Raw genomic sequence first — 17,583 nt, 5'->3', positions numbered from 1 at the left:
TCCTGGATTATTAAAATACCCTAGCCAGTGTGAGATTATATAGTAAAGTCAGAGACATCACAACTATATAGCTAATTAAATTTTACTGTGATGTCACCAGGGTAAATTAACTCATTTGAGAGTGAGGGCAATACTTAGAATCATAGAATCATAGAATAGTAGGGTTGGAAGGGGCCTACAAGGCCATCGAGTCCAACCCCCTGCTCAATGCAGGAATCCAAGTCAGAGCATCCCTGACAAATGGCTGTCCAGCCTCGTCTTAAAGGCCTCCAGTGTGGGAGAGCCCACCACCTCCCCAGGTAATTGGTTCCATTGCCGTATTGCTCTGACACTCAGGAAGTTTTTCCTGATGTTCAGCCGGAATCTGGCTTCCTGTAACTTGAGCCCATTATTCCGTGTCCTGCACTCTGGGATGATCAAGAAGAGATCCTGGCCTTCTTCTCTGTGACAACCTTTCAAGTACTTGAAGAGTGCTATCATATCTCCCCTCAGTCTTCTCTTCTCAAGGCTAAACATGCCCAGTTCTTTCAGTCTCTCTTCATAGGGCTTTGTTTCCAGTCCCCTGATCATCTTTGTTGCCCTCCTTTGAACCCTCTCCAGCTTGTCTGCATCCTTCTTAAAGTGTGGTGCCCAGAACTGGACACAGTACTCCAGATGAGGCCTAACCAGTGCTGAGTAGAGGGGAACTAGTACTTCCCGGGATTTGGAAGCGATGCTTCTATTAATGCAGCCCAAAATAGCATTTGCCTTTTTTGCAGCCACATCACATTGTTGGCTCATATTCAGCTTGTGATCGACGACAATTCCAAGATCCTTCTCGCTCGTAGTGTGGTTGAGCCACGTATCCCCCATCTTGTAACTGTGCATTTGGTTTCTTTTTCCTAGGTGCAGAACTTGGCATTTGTCCCTATTAAATGCCATTCTGTTGTTTTCTGCCCAGCGCTCCAGCCTATCAAGATCACTTTGAATTTTGTTTCTGTCTTCCAAAGTATTAGCTATCCCACCCAATTTTGTGTCATCTGCAAATTTGATCAGCATTCCCTGCACCTCCTCCTCCAAGTCATTAATAAAAATGTTGAAGAGCACTGGGCCCAGGACTGAGCCCTGCGGTACCCCACTCGTTACCTCTCCCCAGTTGGAGAAGGTCCCATTGATAAGCACTCTTTGAGTCCGATTCTGTAGCCAACTGTGGATCCACCGGATCGTTGTTTCATCTAGCCCACTTCGAGCTAGTTTGCTCATCAGGATATCATGGGGCACTTTGTCGAAAGCTTTGCTGAAGTCGAGGTATATGATGTCTACAGCATTCCCACGGTCCACAAGGGAGGTGACTTGATCAAAAAATGAGATCAGATTTGTCTGGCAGGACTTGTTTTTGACAAATCCATGTTGGCTTCGAGTAATCACGGCATTGTTGTCAAGGTGCTTCCAGATGGATTGCTTTATGATCTGCTCCAGAATTTTCCCAGGGATTGATGTCAGACTGACTGGTCTGTAGTTCCCAGGTTCCTCCTTTTTACCCTTTTTGAAGATAGGGACAACGTTAGCCTTCCTCCAGTCATCTGGCACTTCCCCGGTCCTCCATGATTTCTCAAAGAGAATAGACAGCGGTTCTGAGAGTTCTTCTGCCAGTTCCTTTATGACTCTAGGATGCAGTTCATCTGGCCCTGGAGATTTGAACTCATTCAAAGTAATGAGGTGTTCCTTGACCATATGCCTGTCGATCTCAAGCTGCAATCCTGCCCCTTCAGCCTGTACTTCGCCTTTGCCAGGGGGGTCATAGACCCTCTTTTGGGAGAAGACTGAGCCAAAGTAGGAATTGAGCACCTCTGCCTTTTCTTTGTCATCTGTTATCATTTTGCCATCCTTATTTAATAGCTGAACAACCATTTCTTTCCTCTGCCTTTTACTATGCACGTAGCTGAAGAAAGCCTTTTTGTTGTTTTTAGCATCCCTCGCTAACCTCACCTCGTTCTCCGCTTTAGCCTTCCTGACGCCATCCCTGCAATTCTGTGCTACCTGCCTGTACTCTTCCTTTGTTACTTGGCCTTCTTTCCACTTCCTATATGTGTCCTTTTTTGTTTTCAGGTCATCCCTAAGCTTTTTGTGAAGCCACATTGGCTTCTTCTGTTGTCTTCCACCTTTTCTTCTTGTTGGAATTGTTTGTGATTGTGCCTTGAGAATTTCCTTTTTTAAAAGCTCCCACCCATCTTGGACTCCTTTTCTTGCTAGCATTGCTTGCCATGGGACCTTACTGATAATTGTTCTGAGTTTATGAAAATCAGCTTTCCTAAAGTCCAGGGTACGCGTTTGACTACACTCGGCTTTTGCTTCCCTTAGAACCAAGAACTCAAGTACAACATGGTCGCTTTCCCCCAGAGTTCCTGTAACTGCTACTTTCTCCACTAAGTCATCTCTGTTGGTTAGGATCAAGTCAAGGATAGCCGATCCTCTAGTTCCTTCCTCTACTTTCTGTAGGAGGAAGTGATCCGCCACACAAGTCAGGAATTTCCTGGAGGGGCCATGTTTTGCAGAATTTGTCTCCCAACAAATATCGGGGAAATTGAAGTCCCCCATTACTACTACATCATGCTTCCTTAAAACATTGGCTATTTGCTTTTCAAAAGTTTCATCCTTGGCTTCTCCTTGATTGGGTGGCCGGTAGTAGACTCCGACCACCAGGTTCCTTTTATTCTTTGCTCCATTTATTTCAACCCAGATGCTCTCGATGGGGCTACCAAGCTCCTCCTCCTGTATTTCTGTGCAGAGATATGTATTTTTCACATACAGTGCAACCCCGCCTCCCTTTCTGTTCCTCCTGTTCTTTTTGAACAAGTTATATCCTTCAACTGCTGTATTCCAGTCATGAGAGTCATCCCACCAAGTCTCAGTTATACCTATCAAGTCATAATTTCCCTCCTGTATTAAGAGTTGAAGTTCGTTCTGTTTGTTTCCCATACTCTGGGCATTAGTATATAGACATCGAAGACCATGTGCTTCATAGTCTGGCTTTCTTCCTACATGTGTCTGAAGACTATTATTGGGCGCTATGAGCGCTGTTTTCTCCATTGCAGGGCATGCGCCTACGTCCATTGTTACCCCCAACATTACATCTCCCTTCCCCGTAGGATTCAGTTTAGATTAGACACATGTCTCATCCCACACAATCATGAATAACAGTGCGTACCGAATCAGAGTTCTTTCTATGATCATTCCCTCTGTTTCTAGTGTTCAGAGGTGGGTCCTGGTCCAGATGTAGCCAAAACAGCAGGTTCCATGTACAAGAGGCTTAGGGGACACCTGAGGGATGACATTCAGTGTCACATGAGCAAACTTCTGCTCACACAAATGGACTTCTTCTCCCTTTCCTCCCCCTGCAGTCCCTGCATGGCCCTCAGATCTGCTCCAGAGGGCCACCCAACCCTCCGGATCAGATTGTAGGTGCCTGCAGAGAGCTATGGAGAGGTAAAGTCTATTCTGCCAACAGCATCAGTTTTGCTAGTAGATAGACACTGGTGGATTTCACCCAAAGTTTGCAGAAGTATGAAAACTACACAGAAAAAAAAAAAACTTAAGGCAGGGGACACACCTACAAACAGTCTATTGAAGACTGAGCATACTCAGTGGCTACCAAATCCTAACTGACAATTGATGGAGGAAACTGAATAGAATATTGTGAAAAAGGTATGGTTGGCTGCCTGAGGGTGCCTTCACACTGGGCTTTTATCCTGTGATTGAGATTGTTCCTTCACAAGTTTGCGGGATCTTTACATGATGCCGGGATCATTCAAGGTGTCTCCTGCACTAAATGCCCTTTGTTCCATTTTTAAATAGATCACAGATAATGAGCTATCAAATTACCCCGTTGTGTTCCACTTCAGTTTCCTCCGTGAAAACAGTAAAAGCGGCAGGAAGAGGAGTGAGATCAATGAAAGATAATGGAAGACTCAGAGAAGGAGAGAAGGAGGGGGGAAAGGGATAGGAGGAAAGGAATGCATGTAAAGGGAGTCAGCTGTGATCCTGCATTGAAAATGGAAGCAGAAAGCCCCATTTTAAATGCAGGATTTTAGGCTGGTGTAGAGGTGCCCTGGAACAGTAAACAGGAACTTTTTCTTGCAAGTCCCAGTTATAACAATGCTAACAATAAATGAAGTCAATTGAAAGGGCAGGCAATGTAAATAAACAGCTGCATGTTTTTTGAAAGAAATGGTGAAATATCATCGAAAATAAATAAGCATTTTTCAACATCTGAAAATATTCCTGGAAAATGATGCATAATTTCAGCTCAACTATAGTGACTTTTATTGCATTATTTTTCAGAGATCTACCAATAAAATAATACATAAAAAATACTAATCTTGTCTAAACACTAGATTTCAATGTTTTATGCCTACATGTATTAAAAGTAGGTTGATATTTATATTGTTCATGATTTCCTTTTTAAAATTTCTAACATATAGGGGAGACCTTGCCTTTAGCCACATCCAATCAAATTCTGTTGAGGTTTAGTGCCAAGAGCGGGGCATCTGCCAGGGGGTTCCATTTTGTCTACCAAGGTACTTTTTTTACCTTTTACTTTCCTGTGTTCTGTGGACTATGCATGGGCTTGTTGCCACTAAATATAATTATACTACAAAGTAGTGATGGGAAATGCAGTATATCTTATAAAACCATCCCATATGGTTCTTGGCATTATTATAAAATGTTAGCTATTATCTTTTCCCCAAAAAGTTATTTTTCTTGCCTTTATGATCACTAGGGATGTACGAAAGTCACTTACCTGGTCCCGCAGCTTGCTTCGCGGTGGGGGGGAGGCGCTTCAGTTCTCCCCCCAAAGTTCAGGCTGGGGGGGGAGGCACCCCGCCTCACCCAGCCGAAATTTAGGCTGGGGGGGGAGGCGCCCCGCCTCGCCCGGCCGAAATTCAGGCCGGGGAGAAGCGCCCCATCTCCTCGGCCGCGAAATAAAAAAGTGAATGTTAAAAAAAAAATACACATGTGATAGGCTACGTAATGATTTATGTAGCCTATCACGGCTAGATTTCCAAAGTCAGCCGTGATAGGCTATGTAAATCGGTACGTAGCCTATCACGGGTGACTTTGAAAAAAAAAAAAGCGCGTATGCAAATGGCGGCGCTCATGGGCACCGCCATTTGTGTTCCTTATTTGGGCCCGGGTAGTCTACGTAAAGATTTATGTAGACTACGGCGAAAATAAGGGCAACGCTATTTGTGTTGCCTTTATTTTCGCCGTAGTCTACATAAATCATTACGTAGACTACACGGGCCCAAATAAGGAACGCAAATGGCGGCGCCCATGGGCAGCGCCCATGGGCACTGCCATTTGCGTACGTGCTTTTTTTTTCCCAAAGTCACCCATGATAGGCTACGTAACGATTTACGTAGCCTATCATGGCTGACTTTGGAAATCTAGCCGTGATAGGCTACGTAAATCGTTACGTAGCCTATCACGTGTGTGTGCGTGTTTTTAACATTTACTTTGTAATGGCGGCGGCGGCAGCCAGTCGGAAGACCAGCCGCTGCCCCCGCCCCCACCGAAACGCCGCCGAAACGCCACCGAGAGGGACATTTGAGGGAGGTAAGTCCCATCCCGGGGGGGGGGGTGGCGGGGGGGCAGAGAATTTCACCGCCAATTTTGGGGGGCCGAATGCTTTGGCATTCGGCCTCCCCAAGATTTGTGGAGAAATTCTCCGCCATCCCTAACAGAGATAGGGCTACTATAGTTGTGATGTGGCATGTGTGAAAAACATTTAACTGTGCACTAAACTCCTTATGTGCAGAATTCATATGCTAGTAATTTATGACCCAAAATGAAGTTTTTCTGGTATGCAAACACAGTATGCAAGGGAACTGGCACATGAGTTAAAAGCGCTTTCATTCAGCCAGCATGGTATGTGGAACCTGTGCATGCATAGGTAAGTGCTTTTCACTCATCCTCCTGATTCTTATAACAGTTGGTCAGTAGTCTTCTATGACCAATGAATAATGTATCCTAAGTCTGCCCAGACCTTAAGATCATTGTCAGCGGCCCTTCTCCGTGAGCCCCTGCCAAAGGAAGTGAGGCGGGTGGCTACTAGGAGGAGGGCTTTTTCTGCTGTGGCACCCCGGCTCTGGAATGAGCTCCCTAGTGAGGTTTGCCTGGCATCTACATTGTATTCCTTTCGGTGCCAGGTGAAGACCTTTTTATTTTCCCAGGCATTTTAGCATTTTAGCTTTCTAAATTTTTATCGTTGCTGTTTTAAATCTGTATTTTAAACTCCTGCACTGCTGCTAGGTTTTATTGTGGTTGTATTGTTATATTGTGGTTTTAATGTTCTATATATTTTAAATTGTTTTATTGTGTGTTGTTTGGTGTTAATTTTTGTGAACCGCCCAGAGAGCTTCGGCTATTGGGCGGTATAGAAATGAAATTAAATGAATGAATGAATGACTAAATAAATAAATAAATAAAATAAGTCTCAGAAACAAGAAAGCAAATACAAAGTGGCCTAGATTTTACACATTTTGAATCTGCTTTCATGTATTCAGAGGTCTACCACAATATCCAATGCATTTGGCTATCAAAATTGGCTAAAGACAAAGGAAATTCACAAGTTTTAATTGCTACTAGGGAATTTTTGGAAATGAAATGTCATGCAAAGCATGTATTGAAAGGGACATAGCAAATGGTGAGATTGCAGTTGAAATTTGACAGCTATTTCTCTAAATTGTGAAGTTAGAGAAAAGTTAGTAACTCTCTGCTGTTACTAACTTTTTTTGCTGTGCCATCTTAACCCCACAGTTAAAGATGGACTTTTCCTTTTCCATTTATCAAAATATCCAAAAACAGCCACAATCCAACACTGTGTTTGGCACACATAAATCCACTGAAATAAGTAGGGATGGGTGAGAATTTCATTTCATTTCTGTTTTGATAAAGCTTTACCAAAATCTGCAAAGTTCTCCATATTTGGGACAAAAAGAACTTGATATTAAAAAGAATCAAATGCAGAAGGAACTAGCAAGCAGGTACATCTTGGTCCTCTCCATACTGGGAATAGCTAGACCTATTGAATTTGGGTGGTCTTCTGATGGTTGAGAATTTCATTTCAGTTTGCTTTAGATAAGAATTTTCCATAGTTTGCAAAGTTGTTCATTTTCAGAAGAGAAACAACTTGAGGTTTTTAAAAAATGAATGTGAGAGAAAGCAAAACGGACAGATTTGTGCATCCCTAGGCTTAAGCTGTCCTAAGTAGTGATGGACAAATGAGTCTATTTCCAGCCTGTGTCACTTTTGCATTTGTTCACTCATCAATCTCTTTATTTTTTTTAAATCTGTATTTAAATATATAATTTTGAACATACTTTCTCTCAAAATATACGTTTATAAACATATTCTTTCTCAAAATGCTTATTTAAAAGACATCGACACATGTTTTTTGAGCCAAGAACTGCACAGACACTTTCAAAAGACATCCCTGCTCAGCTTGTGAGGTGGCTGCTTTCCCCCTTCCTGCGCAGAGAATGTACTTTGAAAATGCTCTCCCTGCGACTTTACAGTTGCCCAGCCACTTTTACTGACTTTATGGGCAACATCTAGTGTTTCTGAATAGAAAGAGCTTCAGTTCATTGAATGGAAGTTGTGCTGAGTAAGTTCTTCTGTGAGGGGAGGAGATTCTTCCATGAGTTCAACCATTGGATACTACCCTATTTGTTGTAGTTTTCTTCAACTCCTTATACAAATATTGTTCCAGAATAGCGGAGAAGAAGCATGTCTTTATCATGTAACAAATTGTTCAATTAGTGTACAGTTGTGTGCTAGAATGGGGAGGGGGTGTACGTTGGGTTTGTTTTTGTTTTTTCAGTCACTAGCATTAGGATATCAGATTATTTTGTCTAGGAGCCAGAAAGGATTGAATTTGAGAACAGGGAATGCTGTTCTCAGCAGCATCTCAAAATGAATCAAGTACATAAACCTGCTTTATCTATCTCTGGAGAACCTTGCAGCTATTCAAGTTTATATTTTTGGATGATGAATGTAGTACGATCCCTAGTTGTTAAAAGATTTAGCCAGGGCATGTGGTTTGTGGCATTTAATTAGATTTAATAAATATGCTTCCACAATTTGGGAATTTTCAATCTTCTTGTGAAATATAGGAACAGATTTCCCAGGACTGCCTGCCTGCTAATGTTAAAATACCTTTGACAGCAGCATCCACATTCCTGAATGAAAACTCTAATCTAGTCTGCAAAGTCAATCATTTTATTTATCACCTAGTATTCCAGATTGACCCTATTCCTTGTTCACTTTTCCAGTAGGCTGATTTTTATTTTGTTTCAAAGCACTAACAGATGAAGAATAATGACCACAGAAAAATGCATTTTGTTTCTGATACCATCTAAGAAGTCTAGCTTGTCAACATTATCACTTAGAATTAGGCTAAGGATTAGGAGGGAAAGGAGGGCTATAGCTAATATGACTGTATTTTCTGATCAAAGCTAGTACAAGATTAGATTTCTGCCTTTGGATTTTGATATAATGGGTTTTTTTCAATGCCATTTTCTGAACTATATATTTCTTCTTGTCTCATATGAGCTGCCTTCTTTTTTCTGATGACTGCGTTTCTTTATATTTTATACTTCACAAAGAGCATGATGATTAGTAGTAACTATGTCATAAAGCAGCAACTAAGCTCTACACACACACTCACACCGCCCTTAACCTTTTACAGCATACATCACATACATACAGGAAACCGAAGCACTCCCTCTCCCTCCCTCCCTCCCTCCCTCCCTCCCTCCCTCTGTCTCTCTCTGTCTCTCTCTCTTTCTCACACACACACACACACACACACACACTGAAGAAAGAGACATAACTGACTCACCACCTCATTCAGGCACAACAGTCAAATAGGACACATACACAGGGATGTTGCAGGAGTCCAGGAAGGGGCTGGAGCCGAGTCCAGCAGACTCCCCAGTGCTCAGCCTCCCGGCCACAGACTGCCGCCACTTACCCAGCATGTTTGGCTCCTTGGCTGAGCCGGCGGGCAGTCTGTAGGCACCTGGAAAATGGCGCACAGCTGCCCTACTCCTCAGCGAGCCGCCATTTTGCATAAAAATGGCAGCTTGTTGTATTACATAAAAAATGTTTTACATAAATGGTGGACATAAAGACCATTCACAGTTGTAATCTTGCGTAAATGGCCGCTTGATGGCCACCATTGACATAAAGCATCTTTTATGTAAAACAGCGAGCCTCCAATGTTATGCAAACTAGCGGCTCGCTGAGAAGTGAGGCAGCCACACATAGCTTGTTGGGCCCACACAGACCATCCGCCGGGTCGACCAGGGAGCCAAACATGGGCAGGTAAATGGTGCAGTCCAGTAAGTGGCAAGCGGGGCAGGCGCAGGGTGGTTCGCCCATCCTTACACACACATACATAGCCAGTGCTGGCTCAGGACATTTTGCTGCCTGCGGAGGACCTGCAAATGCCTCCCATTTCTTACTGGATAATCTGGGCCAGTCACTACCTCTCAGCCTAATCTACTTCACAAGATTGTTGTGAGGATAAAAATGGGGAGATCCTTTAGTTCCTGGAAGAAGCATAAATATAATAAAATGAAATAAATAATTCTATACTAGAAAAACATAATTGTCTTGCAGCTTGTTGATAATAAGCTTCCCTAACATGTAAAATAGCCATCTGAGCATTGCATTACTGCATGCACTCATTTACATGCATGTGCAGTAGAGACAAGATTCCCCACTTGGACATTTATCTTATAAAGACACTGGGGAGTGACCCTGAAGACAAACACCCCTTTTATAACTCATGTTAATCACTCAAAAATTGAAAAGCATTCTCTTGCTTCTCATGTGCCCCACCCATATGCCTCTACTTTCTGCATAAATATCAATGCTACTGCCCAATCAGAGCTGCACTAAAATTCTGGATTTTACTAGTGTTTCCTATGGGTGGTAATCTTTATACCATGAAGGTAGACCAAAGGGGTTTGTTGCTTTCTTACTGTTGCTAGTTTTAGACTGCAGTCCTATACACAGTACCTGGGAGCAAGTCTTATTGAACCCTATAGAGCTTACTGTTGCATGGACATACATAGGATAGTGTCCAGGAAGAATCCAGAAATCATATTTTATATTTTTACAGCCATTTGGAGACTTAACAGTTGCAAACATTGCCATATACTAAAAGTTTTTAAGAAGTCATTAGATGTTAGACAGTGTCATGTTTCCCTTTGCCCCTGCTGTCAAACTTCAAAAGCCAAATCAAAACACAGACAAGAGACTTCAGTTCCAAGGCTTTTTAATGCACTTAATTGAATGGGTCATTCAGATGCTAATCGTCAGTGACTCACAGTTCCTTTCACAAAAGGAAATACCTTCAGGAAGTTCAAAGGAAAACTATGAAAGATGCCTACCATTTGAGGAACAGGCGAGCTTGCTATCCTAACTTAAGGGATGGGGTGGGGATCTGCCTCTATCTCATGAGGACTCTAAGTGCAGCTGTTCCTGCCGGGCCAATCGGGCAGATCAGATCAGCTAAGCTCCGCCCCTGCCATTTCTCTCTGGTCTCTGCATCTGTGTCTAGCATCTAAGAATTCAGGCTGTACCAGCCCCCCTTCTCCCTGTTCGCTATCTCTCACAGGGATGGGTGAAGAGGGACCTTCTCCCTCCAGCTGTGCCTTTGAAGCTTGAGGAGTAGGCCTATCCATCTCTGTCCGGGGTTGGGAAATTTCCTCCCTCTGTTTTGCAGTTCCTCTTCAGACTCTGAGTTACTCTGCCAATTGTTGCACTCAGGGGCAACCCTGACAGACAGAGACCTTGAGCAAAGGTGGAGTGGGGTGGGGATGTTTTAGTTTAAAAAATGGATCACTTATCTTCCTTTTGCTGGGGAACATGGGTGGGAGGGTGCTGTTGCACTTGTCTTCTGCTTGTGGGTTCCTGGTCGACAGCTGGTTGGCCACTGTGTGAACAGAATGCTGGACGAGATGGACCCTTAATCTGATCCAGCAGGGCTCTTCTTATGTTCTTATGTCATTCTTGCAGGTGAGGTTGTTTGGTGAATGTCCTACTGTTGATATCTTGTGTTCCCTCTTATTTCCTCATGTCAGCACATGTCCTAATGGGTTTGCGATGGCAGATGCGGACTCTGCTGCTGCCACCACCTTGTTTGGGCAGTGATGTTTGGCCTAATGAGCTGACGTGAAAATGGGCCCTTCTGAGCCCTGGGTCCATCAGCAGGTACCCTGCTTTTCCAGCCTCTGCTGCCAGCCTCACTCACTCACTCACTCACTCACTCACCCACCCGTACCCTGCCACTCAGTAGCACATGGCCTGCTGTGTAGCATGCAAGGCAGCATAAGCTGAAGTAGAATGTCCATTTTTAAAAATCCAGTGATTTATCTTTTTTCAGTTACATAATACATTTTGGCCGCAATCGAGAATATTCTTACTGCAAGCTATTCCTAATCAAATCAGTCAGACTGCATTAGACCAAGGGGAATGATGCTTACGGACTTAGTCTGTCATACTTGTCTGTTTAAGGGTTAGTCGTCAAACCGGTTTCTTAAAGAGTAGCTTGATTGATTTTTGGTGTGACTGCTCTGGAAAAAATGATTTGAGGAATTCAACCCTGATCAGTATGAAGCTTTAGGCCCCCCAAAATTTAAGTTTACATTACTGTACAAAACTCTGAGTGCAGCAAATTCTACCTAAAGGTAAATTATTTGTGATGTGTTGGAGGTATTTCTCTGATTACATTTCTTTCCCCCTGTTCATGCAGCGGTTCCACGAACAAGCGATACACAATGCAGCTCCGTCCCAGAACCGAGATATGGTAGGAGGATTGGCTCTGAATTTTCAGCAGGTTCTGTAGTTCGCTTTGAATGTAGCCCTGGCTATCTTCTGCAAGGCTCCAAAGCTATCCGCTGCCGGTCGGTGCCCAATGCTTTAGCCCAGTGGAATGACACAGTGCCAAGCTGTGTGGGTAAGGCTTATTATATTTAGGTCATCTGTTTCTAAATCAGAATTTAAGAGCGCTACTTGTTTCATCAAGTAGTATTAAACCCTTAAATTCTCTCTCCATTGATTAATCCTGGCCATGTCCAATTTAAAAGAGCAATTTATCATTTCAGAAGTAATTGAGTATCAGCTGGTTGGTAGGCAGTATAGTATTTCACATAATAACTATTAGATTAACAAGGTAGATGCATGGTTGCTGAATATTTATGATCAACGTGACTGCCTCCAAAATCAAAAATATAATAGTATAACATGAACCTCTGGAAATCAGCCTTATGTTAACTAATTGGGCTCTTCCTGAAACACCCTTTATAGGAGCTTAAAGGATACAATTTGGAAATTGCTCTTCTAGTGTAATGATCCTAGTATTGGGTTAGGGTATTTTTAGAAATGTGATGTTTTTAATGTAGAATTTTATTGTTTTAAACTGTTTCTAATATTGTACATCGCCCAGATTGGCTGGGTGACCAGCCAGATGGGTGATTAATAAATTTAATAAATAAATAAATATTGTAGTATAACATGAATCAAAATAGCTTTGCCCAATTGATGCAGTTAACTTATGTCATTTTTGTGGGAAACCCTCCAGTGGAATTGTGTTTACCATTTTGGATTCTTGCATATTTATTAAGTGTTTTTCTTCTTCTCCCTAGGCTTGTGCACTGAAATTATTCATAATGCTGATAGGGACAGTAGGGATGGGCATGGCACAGATGCCTGACTTGGTCTGGGAATCCATACCCCCCCCCTGCCCATGCCCCCAGACTGCACCCGCCAAGCCTCTGGCCTTGCTCACCCCCGCCCATGCCCTCCCGGATATTCCCCACACTGACCTGTACCTGTCTGTGTGAGCACCCACCATTTTGCCAAGCTTATTTTTACAGAAAAAGGAGCTCATTAAAAATGTGCATATTTAAATATGCACAAATTCAGGCTGGGAAAGGCTGATCTATGCAATTTTAGAGGCATAAATGGCCCATTTCCTCATGGAGAGGATCCAGGGTGAGTGCGGGAGCCTTGGCAATTTTGTGGGGACACAAGTGCGGGGCCAGGGGCAATGCTTCAGCCGGCACCCACTGATACTGGACAGGGATGTGTTCATCCCTAAAGGCCAGTGTGCCTTTAGAGAGAAAACAAAAGAAGATCTCAAGGATTTGAATGATAATATCTATAATATAATTTTACTGGAATACATACAGCTTCTGGTATGTTTTCCTGTTACAGTTGTTGTTGTTCAGTCGTTCAGTCGTGTCCGACTCTTCGTGACCCCATGGACCATAGCATGCCAGGCCTTCCTGTCCTGCGCTCTTTCCCGGAGCGTGCTCAAGTTCATATTCATTGCATCCGTGATGCTATCTAGCCATCTCATCCTCTGCCGTCCCCTTCTCCTTTTGCCTTCAGTCTTTCCCAGCATCAGGGTCTTTTCCAGGGAGTTTTCTCTTCGCCTAAGGTGGCCAAAATATTGGAGCTTCAGCTTCATTATCTGTCCTTCCAATGAGCACTCAGGGTTGATTTCCTTTAGGATGGACTGATTTGACCTCCTTGCAGTCCAGGGGACTCGTAAGAGTCTTCTCCAGCACCACAGTTCGAAAGCATCAATTCTTCGGCGCTCAGCCTTCCTTATTGTCCAGCTCTCACAGCCGTACATTACTACTGGGAAAACCATAGCTTTGATTAGACGGACCTTTGTCGGCAAGGTGATGTCTCTGCTTCTTACTATGCTGTCTAGGTTTGCCATAGCTTTCCTCCCAAGGAGCAAGCGTCTTTTAATTTCATGGCTACAGTCACCATCTGCGGTGATCTTGGAGCCCAAGAAAGTAAAATCTGTCACTGCTTCCATTTCTTCCCCTTCTATATGCCAGGAAGTGATAGGGCCAGATGACATGATCTTAGTTTTTTTAATGTTGAGTTTCAAACCAGCTTTTGCACTCTCCTCTTTCACCCTCAACAAGAGGCTCTTGAGATCCTCTTCGCTTTCTGCCATTAGGGTGGTATCGTCTGCATATCGGAGGTTGTTGATAATTCTCCCGGCAATCTTAATTCTGACCTCTGATTCATCCAACCCGGCATTTCTCATGATGTACTCTGCATATAAGTTAAATAAGCAGGGTGACAATATGCAGCCTTGTCGTACTCCTTTCCCAATTTTGAACCAATCGGTTGTTCCATGTCTGGTTCTTACTGTTGCTTCTTGACCCTCGTACAGGTTTCTCAGGAGACAGGTAAGGTGGTCTGGTACTCCCATCACTTTAAGAATTTGCCACAGTTTGTTGTGATCCACACAATCAAAGGCTTTAGTGTAGTCAATGAAGCAGAAATAGACATTTTTCTGGAATTCTCTTGCTTTCTCCATGATGCAGCGAATGTTGGCAATTTGATCTCTAGTTCCTCTGCCTCTTCTAAACCCAGCTTGTACTTCCGGTAGTTCTCGGTTCGCATACTGCTGAAGCCTAGCTTGTAGGATTTTGAGCATCACCTTGCTGGCATGTGAAATGAGCGCAATTGTGCGGTAGTTTGAACACTCTTTGGTGTTGCCCTTCTTTGGAATTGGAATGTAAACTGACCTTTTCCAGTCTTGTGGCCACTGTTGAGTGTTTCAGATTTGTTGGCATATTGAATACAGCACTTTAACAGCATCATCTTTTAGGATTTTAAATAGCTCAGCTGGAATACTGTCATCTCCACTAGCTTTGGTGTTACTAATGCTTCCTAAGGCCCACTTGACTTCACTCTCTAGGATGTCCGGCTCAAGTTCAGTGACCGCACTATCATGGCTATCAGGGACATTCAGATCTTTCCTGTATAGTTCTTCTGTGTATTCTTGCCACCTCTTCTTAATCTCATCGGCTTCTGTTAGGTCCCTGCCTTCTTTGTCCTTTATCATGCCCGTCTTTGCACAAAACGTTCCCTTGAGATCTCCAATTTTCTTGAAGAGATCTCTAGTCTTTCCCATTCTGTGGTTTTCCTCGATTTCTTTGCATTGTTCATTTAAGAAGGCCTTGTTGTCTCTCCTTGCTATTCTTTGGAACTCTGCATTCAGTTGGGTATATCTTCCCCTTTCTCCTTTGCTTTTCGCTTCCCTTCTTTCGTGAGCTACTTGTAAAGCCTCATCAGACAGCCACTTGGCTTTCTTGCATTTCTTTTTCTTTGGGATGGATTTCGTTGCTGCCTCCTGAACAATGTTACGGACCTCCGTCCATAGTTCCTCAGGCACTCTGTCTATCAGGTCTAATCCCTGAAATCTATTCCTCACCTCCACTGTATATTCATCAGGGATATGATTTAGGTCATACCTGAACGGTTTAGTGGTTTTCCCAACGTTCTTCAATTTAAGCCAAAATTTTGCAAGAAGCAGCTCATGATCTGAGCCACAGTCAGCTCCAGGTCTTGTTTTTACTGACTGTATAGAGCTTCTCCATCTTTGGCTGCAAAGGACATAATCAATCTGATTTCGATATTGACCATCTGGTGACGTCCATGTGTAGAGTCGTCTCTTGTGCTGTTGGAAAAGAGTGTTTGCTATGATCAGCCTGTTCTCTTGGCAAAACTCTATTAGCTTTTGTCCTGCTTCATTTTGTACACCAAGGCCATGCCTGCCTGTTATCCCGGTGATTTCTTGACTTCCTAGTTTAGCATTCCAATCCCCTATGATGAAGAGGACATCTTTTTTTGGTGTTAGTTCTAGAAGGTGTTGTAGGTCTTCATAGAACCGATCAACCTCAGCTTCTTCAGCCTCAGTGGTTGGGGCATAGACTTGAATTACTGTGATGTTGAATGGTTTGCCTTGGATTCGTACTGAGATCATTCTATCATTTTTAAGATTGTACCCCAGTACTGCTTTTCCCACCCTTTTGTTGACTATGAGTGCTACTCCCTGTTACAGAGGGAAGTTCTATTTCCCGGTGTGGATATAGCTATTCCTGAAGTGATCTATTCCAAAGAGCCCAACTCTTCTCCTTGAAACTCTCTCTCTATATATCTATCTATCTATCTATCTATATGGAGAGAGAGAGAAACATGAGTCCTCCTTCTGCTTCATAAACCATCAAAGAACACTACAGACACTGTTGTATAACAGATGTCAAGAGGATTAATGATGAATAGAATAGTTTTGTGTTGGCAGGCCTGGCAAGCAAGCATGGTCTACCCTGTCTTTACAAATCTGGGGCATGTAGCTGTGGGGCTGCTTAGAGCTTATCTAGCCTCCAGGGCTCATTCCCTGTTTCCCTGTCTTCAAATACATTTTTTTCTTCCAGTCGAATCCCCTACTCCTCAGACTCTGTGGCTGTTTTCCTGTCCCCCTCTCCTAGCCATTTTCAGTTCTTCTGTAGTGCTTTCTTCTACTCTAGTCCTGCAATACAGTGCCTGTCTTTTGGGAAAGTCTGGCTGGAATGAGACAAAGGAAGACATGCTAGAAGCCACCTGAATTTAAATGTCATTGTGGTTTGGCAATCATGGTTATGATCAGAGAAAATGTAATTGAATGTATATATTTATGTTTATATATTTAGAGGCTACCTTTTAAGTGAATGATTTGTTTTTGCTTATTGCTCTGTAGACTGATCATTAGAATGATAGAAATCAGATTTTATTTCTGTTTTTAATGTCACTTTGCTGTTCAGTGGGCATAGCTTTGTCATTATCTCTAATTCAATTTTCTTTCAGTACCATGCAGTCGGAATTTCACTGAACGGAGAGGTACTATATTGTCTCCAGGCTATCCTGAACCTTATGGTAACAGCTTGAATTGTGTGTGGAAAATCATAGTGACTGAGGGATCAGGTATTCAGGCAAGTCCATATTTCGCCAACAATGGAATATTAGCTACTTCACAATAGTAGAAATTAATAGATTATCAATTGATTAATTTTCTACATGGCCCCTAACCAAATCTGAACAAAGTAACCTGCTTGCTTACATTTTCATGTTCCCCTGACAGATTCATTTGCAGAGTTTCAGGCTCTTGGGTGAGGAAATAGACCCCCATCCCTCTCCATCACAACTGATACATGGAAGCCAAAAGATTCCTACATTTACTACATAGCATTTTGGTTAAAAGCACTCTAGTTAAAAGAACCTGTTTGGGAATCAGGATTGATGATCTGTTAACGGAAGCTTTTTAAAGCGTAATTAAGTAAAGTTATAGCACCATTCACTGGTAGCTAAAGAAATAACCAACCATTGCAACTCAATGTATTTCCATTAAATGAACACCAAGAGTGCCTAAACAATGATGACGTGAATGGAATGGAGCCATGAAATTTTTATAGATCTTTGTTCTTTCTTAACAACTGCCACCTCTGCTTAAAGTATCCAAAGAAAACAGACTGACTCTCAGATGGAGGTGATATATATAATAAGAAGAAACAGCTAAAACTAGTTCCTTTAATCTACTATTGAGGCATTTGAGCTGAACTTGTGGAGTTAAATATTTATATAAATACATATTATAATTGAAAATGTGCCCCATAATACAAAGTCACTCTTTTAAACAGTTTTTTCCACAATCATATGCTTTTTAAAGAGGGGTGTCCCTTTTTA

The 17,583-nt window shown here is 42.7% G+C and overlaps 1 protein-coding gene across 1 annotated transcript in view; it reads left to right on the top strand.

Moving 5' to 3' along the window:
- Nucleotides 1-17,583, top strand: part of CSMD1 (CUB and Sushi multiple domains 1) — a 1,446,416-nt gene that overhangs the window by 1,208,759 nt on the left and 220,074 nt on the right. The window contains exons 33-35 of the mRNA XM_084811779.1: nt 4,461-4,556; nt 11,804-12,007; nt 16,708-16,832. Of these exons, the coding sequence (XP_084667905.1) occupies nt 4,461-4,556; nt 11,804-12,007; nt 16,708-16,832 (425 nt within the window). The remainder of the gene's footprint in view (nt 1-4,460; nt 4,557-11,803; nt 12,008-16,707; nt 16,833-17,583) is intronic.

The sequence above is a fragment of the Heloderma suspectum genome, chromosome 1 (assembly GCF_057233095.1).
Source record: "Heloderma suspectum isolate Gila_16-S chromosome 1, 16-S_ref, whole genome shotgun sequence".
In the NCBI taxonomy this organism is placed as follows: Eukaryota; Metazoa; Chordata; class Lepidosauria; order Squamata; family Helodermatidae; genus Heloderma; species Heloderma suspectum.
The sequence above is the reverse complement of the archived record's forward strand: the minus strand, read 5'-3'. Positions and strand labels throughout refer to the sequence as shown.